General features: G+C 34.3%; 1 protein-coding gene across 1 annotated transcript in view; it reads left to right on the top strand.

The window, feature by feature from the left end:
- LOC102418194 (beta-casein-like) overlaps positions 1 to 12,770 on the top strand; it is a 25,797-nt gene extending 13,027 nt beyond the window's left edge. Inside the window, exons 2-9 of the mRNA XM_023744337.1 lie at positions 6,569 to 6,631; positions 7,436 to 7,462; positions 7,727 to 7,753; positions 8,792 to 8,815; positions 9,158 to 9,202; positions 10,509 to 11,036; positions 11,977 to 12,018; positions 12,728 to 12,770. Coding sequence (XP_023600105.1) covers positions 6,581 to 6,631; positions 7,436 to 7,462; positions 7,727 to 7,753; positions 8,792 to 8,815; positions 9,158 to 9,202; positions 10,509 to 11,036; positions 11,977 to 11,982 — 708 coding nt within the window. The 5' untranslated portion in view covers positions 6,569 to 6,580 and the 3' untranslated portion in view covers positions 11,983 to 12,018; positions 12,728 to 12,770. The remainder of the gene's footprint in view (positions 1 to 6,568; positions 6,632 to 7,435; positions 7,463 to 7,726; positions 7,754 to 8,791; positions 8,816 to 9,157; positions 9,203 to 10,508; positions 11,037 to 11,976; positions 12,019 to 12,727) is intronic.
- Positions 12,771 to 13,003: the final 233 nt, after the last annotated feature.

The raw sequence follows: 13,003 nt of genomic DNA on the forward strand, positions 1-13,003 counted from the left end.
AAATCAATGAAACCAACAGCTGGTTCTTTGAAAGGATAAACAAGATTGACAAACCACTCGCCAGGCTCACCAAGAAGCAAAGAGAAAGGTCCCAAATAAACCAAATCAGAAATGATAGAGGCGAAATAACAACAGACCCCACAGAAATACAAATGATTGTTAAACAATACTACGGGCAACTCTACTCCAACAAACTAGACAACCTGGAGGAAATGGACAAATTCCTAGAAAAATACAACATTCCAAAACTCAATCAGGAAGAATCTAAAAACCTCAATAGGCCAATAACTATGGAAGAAATTGAAGCAGTCATCAGAAAGCTTCCAGCAAACAAAAGTCCAGGGCCAGACGGCTTCACAGGGGAGTTCTACCAAACATTCAAGGAAGAACTAAAACCTACCCTCCTCAGACTACTACAAAAAATTCAAGAGGAAGGAACACTTCCAAGCTCATTCTATGAAGCCAGCATCACCCTAATACCAAAACCAGGTAAAGACATCACAATGAAAGAGAATTACAGGCCAATATCCCTCATGAACATAGATGCCAAAATCCTCAACAAAATCTTAGCAAATAGGATCCAGCAGTACATCAGAAGGATCATACACCATGACCAAGTAGGATTTATCCCAGAGATGCAAGGATGGTACAACATCCGTAAATCAATAAATGTGATACATCACATAAACAAATTGAAAGAAAAAAACCACATGGTCATATCAATTGATGCAGAAAAAGCATTCGACAAAATCCAACACCCATTTTTGATAAAAACTCTCAGAAAGGTTGGAATAGAAGGATCATACCTCAACATAATAAAAGCCATATATGACAAGCCCACAGCCAACATCAAACTCAATGGTCAAAAACTAACACCATTTCCCCTAAGAACAGGAACAAGACAGGGATGCCCACTCTCACCACTCCTGTTCAACATAGTACTGGAAGTATTAGCCATTGCAATTAGGCAAGAAGAAGAAATAAAAGGCATCCAAATTGGAAAAGAGGAAGTAAAACTGTCCTTATTTGCAGATGACATGATATTATACATACAAAACCCTAGAGACTCCATCAAAAAGCTACTAGACTTAATACATGAATTTGGCAATGTAGCAGGATACAAAATTAACCCCAAGAAATCTGAGGCATTTCTATACACCAATAGTGAACTTTCAGAAAGAGAGATTAGAAAAACAATCCCATTTACCATCGCACCAAAAAAATTAAGATACCTAGGAATAAACTTAACTAAAGAGGTTAAAGACCTCTACTCAGAAAACTACAGGACGCTGAAAAAAGAGATAGAGGAAGACATAAACAGATGGAAGAACATACCATGTTCTTGGATTGGTAGAATCAACATCATTAAAATGTCCATACTACCCAAAGCAATCTATAAATTCAACGCACTTCCCATTAAAATACCAATGGCCTTCTTCAAAGATCTAGAACGAACTCTCCAAAAATTCATCTGGAATAAAAAAAGACCCCGAATAGCTGCAGCGATCCTGAGAAAGAACAAAGTAGGTGGGATCTCAATGCCAGATATCAAACTGTATTACAAAGCCACTGTTCTCAAAACTGCCTGGTACTGGCACAAGAACAGACATATAGACCAGTGGAATAGAATAGAGAGTCCAGAAATTAGCCCGAACCAATATGCTCAATTAATTTTTGACAAAGGAGGCATGAACATACAATGGAGCCAAGATAGTCTCTTCAATAAATGGCGTTGGGAAAATTGGACAGATATATGCAAGAAAATGAAACTAGACCACCAACTTACACCATACACAAGAATAAACTCAAAATGGATAAAGGACTTAAACGTACGACAGGAAACCATAAAAATTCTAGAAGAATACAAAGGCAACAAAATCTCAGACTTATGCCAAAACAATTTCTTCACTGATACAGCTCCTAGGGCAGTTGAAACTAAAGAGAAACTGAACAAATGGGACTACATCAAAATAAAAAGCTTCTGCACAGCAAAAGAAACCATCAACAAAACAACAAGAAAACCCACCTTGTGGGAAAACATATTTGCCAACGTCATATCTGATAAGGGCTTAATCTCCAAAATTTATAGGGAACTCATACAACTTAACAAAAAGAAGATAAACAATCCAATCAAAAAATGGGCAAAGGATCTAAATAGACACCTTTCAAAAGAGGACATTCAGAAAGCCAAGAGACATATGAAAACATGCTCAAAGTCACTAATCATCCGAGAGATGCAAATCAAAACAACAATGAGGTACCATCTCACACCTGTCAGAATGGCCATCATCAACAAATCAACAAACGACAAGTGCTGGAGAGGATGTGGAGAAAAAGGAACACTTGTGCACTGCTGGTGGGAATGCAGACTGGTGCAGCCACTATGGAAGGCAGTATGGAGGTTCCTCAAAAAATTGGAAATGGAACTCCCATTTGACCCTGTGATCCCACTACTAGGAATATACCCCAAGAAACCAGAAACACCTATCAGAAAGGATATATGTAACCAGATGTTCGTAGCAGCACAATTCACCATAGCTAAGATCTGGAAACAGCCTAAGTGCCCATCAGTAGATGAATGGATTAGAAAACTGTGGTACATCTACACGATGGAATACTATGCTGCTGTTAAAAAGAAGGAACTCCTACCATTTGCAACATCATGGATGGAACTGGAGAGCATTATGCTAAGTGAAACAAGCCAGTCAATGAAGGAAAAATACCACATGATCTCACTCATTCATGGATAATAAAGACCATTACAAACTTTTGAACAATAATAGATACAGAGGCAGAGCTGCCTCAAACTGATTGCCAAACTGCAGTGGGAAGGCCAGAGAGAGTTGGGGGGCAGGAGGGAGGGGAGTAAGAGATCAACCGAAGGACTTGTATGCATGCATATAAGCATAACTAATGGACATAAGACACTGGGGGGTAAGGGAGGGTAGGGGTTTGTCAAGGGCGGGGGGGGAAAAAAAAGACACTTATGTAATACCCTTTGTAATACTTTAAGCGAAAAATAAAAAAATATTAAAAAAAAAATGTTATCATTGAAATTAACAAATAGTACCAAAGGACTTGTATGTATGCATATAAGCGTAACCAATGGATACAAGACACTGGGGGGTGGGGGTGGAGTGAGGGCATGTGTCGGGGAGTAGGGGAGGCCAGGGGAAGATCAATGGGGAAAAAAAGGAGACATATGTACTACTATTTGTAATACTTTAAACAATAAAATAAAATTAAAAAACACAAAATAATATTTAAAAAAAAGAAAAAAGAAATTAACAAATAGTATGGATTTTACAAGTTACTTAACCTTTTGGTGTTTTAATTTCTTCATCCAAAATATGGATGGGAAAGCTATCTCATGATGTTTTTGTTACCATCATACAAGATAAGTATGTAAATGAAACAATGCCTAGCATAGGGTTGATACTAAGTAAAAAACAAAAAACAAAAAAAAAAACCAAAAAAACCAAAAAAACCAAAAAACTATTATAGTTCTTATGCTTGATTGAAGAGAGGTAGCTAATATTTGTCAGGTAAATAAGTCTCTATTACATTTTGTAGGACATTTACCAACCATTTTTGCCTATACAACAAGCCATTCAAATTCTCTTTCTTGGATGTTCCGTTACAGAGAGAGGCTTATTCCTCTTGTATACAAGATATTGGTTTTACGTAAATTATTTATTGTTTACAAAACAAGTGGCCCTAAGAGCTGAGCAATTTGAATTACATGATGAAGCTACCACCATGGATTTGTTATCTTGTCATTTTTCTCCATTGTGGCATAAAGCACTAACAACTGCTCCCGGTAGCATGATAATGTGGCCATTGCAAAGCTTCTGAGTATCTCTGGTTCTTATATAACACCCCCCCCCCGCCCCCCTGCCCCCTGAGTTGAGATCTTCAGGACTCATCAAGTGCTAAAGACCTAATTGTGTCCTCAATAACTTGGGCCCTGAGCCAGAAGGTCACTGTCCTCTAAGGATTGTCTTTAGTTATTAGATAATTACATTTCCTGGACTGATTTCCTTTATCAGATGTGAATTGCTCCCTTGTTAAATTGCTCCTGGGCATTTCTGGGGACAGATATTAGGCAGAAATTATTTTCTAATCATGTCAATTTCTTGGAATTGAAACTTACTATTGATTTTTTTTTCCCAAACCACATGCCATTAAATACACTATAAATACCCACGAAAACAGGCAGACCATCATTCACTTACCACTTTCTTCACTTCTTGGCCTCCACTTTGGAGAAAAGGTAAGAACATATGATGTCAATTTGTTGTACGCCCTTTTTTTGTTTTATTTAAAATGTATGAAAAAATAATTTTTAAAATATGGTATTTGAAATAAAAGTATTTAAATAGTGCTGACATTATTTTCAAAATTTATGTTAAAAGCTAAAAGTGCCTATAAAGATTTGGTAAAAATTCTAATGACCACATAAGCTTTATGAGTTTAAGAAAATGCAGTAATGGTGATTAATATTATTTTAGTACAAGGCTAGTTAAGAGGCTATATTAAAATATCTATTTGCTGACCTTGGCTCAGTGGCTCAGTTGGTTAGAGTGTGGTCATGATACTCCAACGTTGAGAGTTCAATCCTTGGTCAGGGCACATACAATAATCAATCAATGAATGCATAAATTAATGGAACAACAAATTGATGTTTCTCTCTACCTCTCTTTCTCTCAATTCAATCAATAAAAAATTGGAAAAAAAAACTTTAAAAGATATGTTTTCTGAATTAAATGTTGCAAATTTTATTAAGCATTACTGCAATCATAAAAACAAATATATTTAAATTATTATAAAGAAATAGGAATAATTATAGGGAAAGCTTTATTCACTAGGTAGTTATAGAGGTGGCATTTTGAGTCAAGATATTATGGGAGCTCTTTGGGAACATGCACTACTTGAATGCTTATGAATAATTTTTTAGGTGAGTGTATTCATCAAACTTGTTTACAACATGCAACATCCCATTTTATTATTCAATTTACAATATTTCAGAATATTAAAATAGACACATGAAATATAGAATTCAGTTAAAAAAATAAAATTTTACTTTGTAAGAAAATTCTGGAAGACATAGAAATTACTTGAAAACAAAAACAAAAGAAAGAGATTTGGAAGAAAGAGCACCTTAGAATATATTAGTCAATAATGAAATTCTGCCTTAAAAAGTGTATATAAAATATTAATTATAAAATTTTAAAAATGTAATAAGGTCTTTCCTAACCATAATCATCTATAATATTTTTTGAGACTTGAAAATAAAAATTTATTTGGGAACTTACGTAGGTCTTCAGCAAAGTAAAATTAATATTGCTATTTGTGAGAATATGGATAGATCCTGAGAATAGTTACCACAGGGAAAGCGGTATGGGAGAGAAATAAAGGGTAAAGGTAATAAAAAATGTTATATGGTGTTTGAAGGAGATTTGACATTGGCTGGTAAATAAACACTGCAATATGCAGATGATATATTTTAGAATTGTACACTTGAAACATAAATAATTTTCTTAACAAGTATCACCCGAATAAATTTAATAAAAATAATTATATATCACCCAGGGTTTATTGGTAGCACAAACATTATGTTTTACAAGAAATTATAGAGATGGAACAAGATCCAACGTTTAGTACATTTCAGTAAAAAATGTTAACATATAGTATATGTTATGCTACAAGAAGGAGTGGTGTGCAGTAGGGACGGGGCAATTGAATCGGATCCTTTGGTAAATCATCAAGAGATCAGAGTAAAAAGAGGAGACATTGTGTATGATCTCTAAAGTTATATGTCACAAAAGAGAAGAGACACCATTAAGTGTGTGAGGATGAAGACTGTGTAGTGGGTACACATGGAGAAAAAAACAAATTATTCAGTACAGGAAAACATCTGGATAAGTGGAGCAAATAATGAAATGCTCAAACAAAGATCTCAGTCTTGCTAGAAATAAGGACATATGATTAAACAAAATATTCATGAAAACTGTTTAGTTTAGGAAAGGTAAAAACATAAATGATCTTCTATGTATACATTTTCTATGTATACATTTTCTTTACTCAGTCTGTTCCCAACAGATATGAGGACTCACCAGGGCTGAGCCCTTAATATTTTGTTCATTACTTTAAACCAAGACCTTAACCAGCATCGGGCAATTAAGGATGTGAAATAAATATTACTTATTTTGAATAAATGAAGCAATTAATAAAGCTTTATATAAACATTTAAAGCTTCCTTCTATCTTTTAAAAAAACAACAACACTGTACTCTAAACGAGACTTAAAGGAGGGAAGTAGGTTACAGCTGATAGCTGAAAAAACCTGAATGGCTGGAATTGAATTATAAAATTGATATGTAAGACCACGTTGCCATTGTAGATTTTGTCTTTGGTGTACGATAAAACTTCCATTAGTAATTTTTTTCTAAAACGCAGATATTTTACTTTTACATTGTTTTGGTTTCTTTAAAAAAATAATCCTACCTAAATAAGAGGTTAGTTAGATTGACAACTATACTACCATTTCCTCATTTTGCCTTTCGCAGGACTTGAGAGCCATGAAGGTCCTCATCCTTGCCTGCCTCGTGGCCCTTGCACTTGCATCAGAGGTAAGAAAAAAGGCTAAATGATTAACATGTAGTGAAATATTATCCCACGTGTAGAGAACAACATCAGCAACATTTTAAATGCACATAGAAAGCTGAATTTCAACAGATTTTTTTGTTTACTTCCAAGAAAATAATTTATATTCACTGATTATTTCAACAGAGTCCTGTAGGACCATAAGTCTGGTTTAAATGCTTTCTACACCACTGGGCAACCAGTTGCTAAAGATAAAAGCAAACATCAGACAAAAGGAGAAGAAACACACAGAAAAACCAGAAAAAAAGAGTAATATTGCACAAATACAATTGCATGCATGTGCAACCTAGACAAACATATCAGTGATGAAACTGATATACCTCTTACTCTGGGGCATTGGGCCAAATCCTACCCGTGTCTACTCAAAGAAATCCAGGGGGTGGAGCAAAGGCAATATTCATAATCATAAGCATAATGAAAATTGTTTGATACAAATTCAAATAACTCCCTTTCTGTTACCCATCAAAAATTTGTCTTCATTTATTTTAGTGAACATAATACAACAAGCAACATTTAATAGACCCTAATTTTCTCTTTCACTATGTTCCCTTCCTAAGACAAATAGGAAAATAAAATAGGTAAAATAAAATTATACCATTATAGTTTTCAAATATTCAAGACATAAAACACAAATATTTTTCAAGGATCTCAAAAGATATATAACATTTTTTATTTCTTAAGTTTGTGAAGGAGATAGCTCTGCATAAAGAAGGAAAAATGAGTCAGCTATAAAAACTAAATGGTGGTGTTGTTGTTTTTTCTCTTTACAGAAGAAAGAAGTCAGTGTATCCAGTGAGGTAAGATATTTTATTCAGAGAAAATTTTTCCAACCATACATAGTAACATTCTACACTGGCTGGTTTGCTTGAAGTGGTTGGAGGCTCATCCCATGCAGCACAAGGTTCCTGGTTCAATCCCTGGTCATGGTGTATGGGAGGCAACTTATACATGTTTCTCTCCCACATCAATGTTTCTCTCGCTCTCAAATCAATAAAAAAAAATTCAAAAAAAGTAACAGTCTTTGATGATCCAGTTGTTGATTTTGCATTTTTTCTTTACAGACTGTAGAAAGCATTTCTAGCAGTGAGGTAAGAGGATGTTCATTTGAGGGAATTTTCCATTTGGACAGTAAAATGCTAGAAACTCTTTATATTGTGTTACTTTAGGGCACATAAGTCAATGCAGCTAGTTCAGACCTAAATTCTGATGTAAATTTCCATTATATGTTTAAGGACAAAATAAATGTCTACAGAATTCCCTATTCTCTATGCTTTTTATGCTAGCTGCTACTTGAACCTTGTCACTTGCCCCAACCCCTTCTTTAAGTGAATGCTACACTCCTTTTATATGACTGGAGCTCTCTCCACACTGACCCCATTCACTGTTTTGATATTCATTGAGCACCTTCTGTGGATTAATATCGACTAGGAGCTGTGGTACAAACTGAAAAGCAGATGCCCATAGGAAAGAATTGCAATATAAGGGGTGGGCAGACATGCAAATGGACATATTTTGTCATTACAGGAGTCACTTTAGTAAATCCGAGCAGTGAGACTTAGTTTTATTCTTCAGTCTGTCTGGGAAGGTCAGGTAGATATTTACACTTGCATCACTTTTGGAAGTCTGTCACCTGCTAAATGGTACTTGGGTTATTTTATCTCTTCATAAAGGGTATCAGATCCTTAGGGAAAGTATTTTACTTCTTATAATTTATTTGAAGCCTAAACATAACAAAGGAACTAAGAATAATGAACAGAATGTATTAATAGTTGTTATGATTTCTTATTAATGAATTTTATTCTTTAGAATCAGATGGCATCTTAGAGATCATTTGTTGTCTTAGGAAGGGAACATAGTGAGGGAAAATTAGTGTCTATTAAATGCTTCTTGTTGTACTATATTCACTAACTTTTCTTTCTTGACTGCATTCATTTGTCTTGTTTATAGAGCAGACTTGTGCAGAACAGTGTAACATAAAAGTTTCAGTAATTATGCTGTGTTTTTCATTATATTATCCAGTAAGGTGTCAACATTAGCCTATTAAATGCCTTCATATTCTGATTCATATTGGCAAATAAAAATTTTCCATGAAAACTTAACCTACTTTTATTTTTATTTTTCTGAAGGAATCCATTACCCACATCTATAAGGTAGAGCTATTTATTTATTTATTTATTTATTTATTTATTTATTTAATAAGATCATATAGACTTCAAATATATGTTCCTAGATACATGACCTGTTTATAGCATTGTGTGCCCATCACCCAAAGTCCAATAATTTTCAATCACCATATATCTAGGCCCATTATCCTTTACTACCCTCCAACCCTCTTCTCTGGTAACCACCTTACTATGGTGTGTGTGTTTGTATGAATTTCAGTTGTATAGCACACATAAGTGGGGAGACATAATTAAATGTACATATTTTCAAAATATTCTACATTTAATTTTTACAGATTATTCTATTTCTATTCATGTTATTTTTTTTAGAAGAAACCTGAACAGTTTGAAAATGAGAAACAGCAACAAAGAGAGGTAATTTGTTCATAATGAGTATACTTAAAAAATAGTTATAAAATATAATCCATACAAAAGATGGGCATATTCAGTCTAAAGAATTATAATAAAATACTGCCAGCATGGGGAATATAACATTATCAATATATTTTAAAGATATAAGTGTATTTTTAATCTCATAATCCACTTGGAGAATATAGACTAAATACTTTAGGATAATCATTGATTTGCTCAATTTATGTTTACCATAATGAACACTAGTAGATACATTTTCAAGTTAGAAACAGGTTTCCTTATTATCAAGATACATAGGTGACAAAAGAAATGGTAAGAAAATATGTCATAAATCTGAATCTGATAATTGATTGGCTATTTAAACTTGACCCCAAGTTTCTCTGCACTTCCATTTCTTCAACTATAAACTGAGAATATTAATAACCCCTTAGGGTTGATGAGCTGGCACACATTAAATACACAAAGATTTACTTTAAAATTGTGTATTTTATATTAACATTGATGAATACATTCATAAAAGGCTCTGCATTACACAGAGGAGAGAAGTGATATACAGAACAAGTGAGTACACAATTGTGCGACAATATCACACAGTTATAAGTGGCAGAGCTTGCTTAAAAATATAGGTCTCTAGGACAACAAATAATTATTTAATTGAAATACATGTGTGTAACATATCTACTTATAACATTTCAGCTTCATGTTTTGTCAATGACTTGGGTTTGGTAATACAAGAAATATTTTTCTAAATAAAAATGAATTTACAAAATGATGCCTCTTTAAAGACTTACAATAATGACTATCTACTAAATAAACTAGTACTAGAAGTTAGCTGGTGTTGAGTAACTCCTTCAATTAAACCACAAGTTAAGATTTACTTTTCATTAAAACACATAGAAGTAAATCTTGGAAACATTCCTCTAAGTCTTTTTAAAATTAACTTCCATTACATGAAACAATTTGGTTTACTTTTACACCATGTTGAGAAGTTCATGCCTTCTAAGTACCAAACTCTGCAGCCATCCACAGTATTAAAGGGAACTCAGAAAGGAGAAACAAGCTTGAAATTCCCAAATATTTGATTTCAGTTTGATCTGGGTCCACCTATGAAGGAAGTGGATTAATGATAAATAATTCAATGAGTATTTAACTCATCTTCACGTGACCCCAAATAATTTCTTAACCAGCATAGGTAAATGATTTTCCTTCTCTCTTTCACTCAGGATTCCTCAATAGAGAGGAGGTTAACTCATCATGAATGACAATTATAGCTGAATCATGGACACAAAGATTCTTTCTTTTTTTCCAGGATGAACGCCAGGACAAAATCAACCCCTTTGTCCAGCCACAGCCTCTTTTCTATCCTTATGCTGAGCCCATGCCTTACCCTGTCCTTCCACAAAACATCCTGCCTCTTGCTCAGCCTGCTATGGTGCTGCCTCTCCTTCAGCCTGAAGTGATGGAAATCCCCAATACTAAGGAGACCATCATTCCTAAGCGCAATGTGATGCAATTGCCTAAATCTCCAGTAGTGCCATTTCTTCAGCGCCAGATCCCAAACCTCACTGATCTCAAAGCACAGCTTCCTCTGCCTCTGCTCCAGCCCTGGATGCCCCAGATCCCCCAGCCTCTTCTTCAGACTCCCATGCTTCCCACTCAGCCCCTGGTCTCCCTTCCTCAGTCCAAAGTCCTGCCTCTTTCCCAGCAAGTGCTGACCTACCCCCAGAGAGCGATGCCTGCCCAAGCCCTTGTGCTGAACCCAGAGCTTCTGGTTGACCCTACCCAGGCATTCTACCCTATGATGCAACCTATTGGCCCCGTTTACAACTTACAACAAGTAAGTCCTACTTTATGAACTCTGTTTTCTCATTCATGATGTGTATATGATTGTAGAAGAAGTGGGAGATCCAGAATCTATACTTATAATAGGGTAATTTGCAAATTGGTCTGGGATGTCGTCATGTAACAACGGAACAGCAGGAGGGCAGGGCAGTGAGCTATGTGTGGCAGAGAGCTACAGGAGGGCAGAGAGCTACAGGAGGGCAGAGAGCTACAGGAGGATGGGGCAGCAAGCTCTGTGCAGTGGAGAGTTACAATTGGCGGTGGGTGGGGTGGCCAGCTGAGGCAAACGTTAAAGAGCTAGTCGTGCATGGATTCATGTGCAGGACCACTAGCAAAAGAATAAATGAATATTAAATAGACCTCCTAATGCATGTAGTTGACATCAGGGATTCTCAACACTAGTTATGAAATAAAATAACCTAGAAAACTTGTTTTCCCCCAAATCCCAATGCCTAGGTCTGCTCATAAAGGTTTAGAAATAAATCTTCTGATTTTCTATGTAGAAGATACTGAGTATTTAGAAGAAATTATTTCAAAGATTCTGATTTATTTGATGTCTAGAGAACATAGGTAAAGAGGATTAAAACATACCAAATTAAGAATTCAATTTGGGAATCTGAATGTTGAAATGAGTTTAATTATTTTCTTGTGTACATCTATTCTCTACATGCTTTAATGCACATCCTGTTTGTGATATTTGTACATGTGAGGGCAAACTATTGAGATGCTCATTTTATTACTCACCAAATTTTTATTTATTCATTAATTTTTGTATCTAATTTAATTTAATTTTTCATCACCATTCATTCCCCCTTACCCTCTTTCATTTTCATCCACTCCCACAACCATTGAATTTTTAGAAGTATTCTTGCAAAAAATTCAATTGTATATTTATCTCTCTCTCTCTCTCTCTCTCTCTCTCTCTCTCTTTTAAGGTTTAAGAGGATTTCAATGTTAATACTTGCATCTCACTTTTGGTAAGTTTGGGGAGATGGAGATTAGATTGATTATTCTTATAGTTAATACATTCTTCCATTACATTGTTGTGAATAAGACCAAGATAGTAACAGACTCCATCAATATACAAAATTATTTATTAATTATCAGTGTGTCAGGGACATCAACATAGTTGACTATTATGTACTCTCCTGGAGTTGTGTATCTTTTATTTCATTAATGATAGTTGTGTTATGACATTTGGTGCCTATGTCCTTATGCTTGATTATCATAATTTTAGAGAAAACTGAAAACAGCTTCTTCTACATTTATGTAAATATTTATGAGCTTTTAAAAAGATCAACTTGAATTCTCATTTCTATCTTAGGCTTCTTAAAATTTAATGATTTTTAAGTCAATTTTAAAATTTACATATCTTTTAACTCGTGGGTCAAAATAAACTTATTTAGTCTCAGTCTGAGGTTTACAAAGAGGAGAGAATATAACTTTGAGATTCTTAAGATACCAATTTTTTACTTATTATGTTAAAGTAGATAGTTCACTAAAAAAATTCCAAGTGAGATGCTATTGGTCTTAGGAGACTTATATGCAAGATAGGGCACAACATGGTACATTGGTAATAAAGTTCCTCTAATGAATTAGTCATCCCAAAATTATAAATGGAGAGAAATGTATGGTTATATCATAAAACATAACTAATTCTTTGTATGTTTGTTTTCTATTCCATAGAATTGACTGCAACTGGAAATGTGGCATCTTTTTAATCTTTGTATCATGCAATCAAAAAAAGTAATAATGTGTAAATTATTCTACATGAAAAAATGTATTTTTATTTTATTTTATGTATTATATAACATTTATCTTAATTTGAATTGGACTCATAACCTTTCTTTTCCATATTTTAACTAAAAATGTACCAAAAGTTTCAGTTTTGAGTTGGAAATACCATAACCATATCAATAATATATATTCAAATATTTTCTGGAATTGTACTTATTATTACTA

The sequence above is a fragment of the Myotis lucifugus genome, unplaced genomic scaffold, assembly GCF_000147115.1.
Source record: "Myotis lucifugus unplaced genomic scaffold, Myoluc2.0 scaffold_449, whole genome shotgun sequence".
In the NCBI taxonomy this organism is placed as follows: domain Eukaryota; kingdom Metazoa; phylum Chordata; class Mammalia; order Chiroptera; family Vespertilionidae; genus Myotis; species Myotis lucifugus.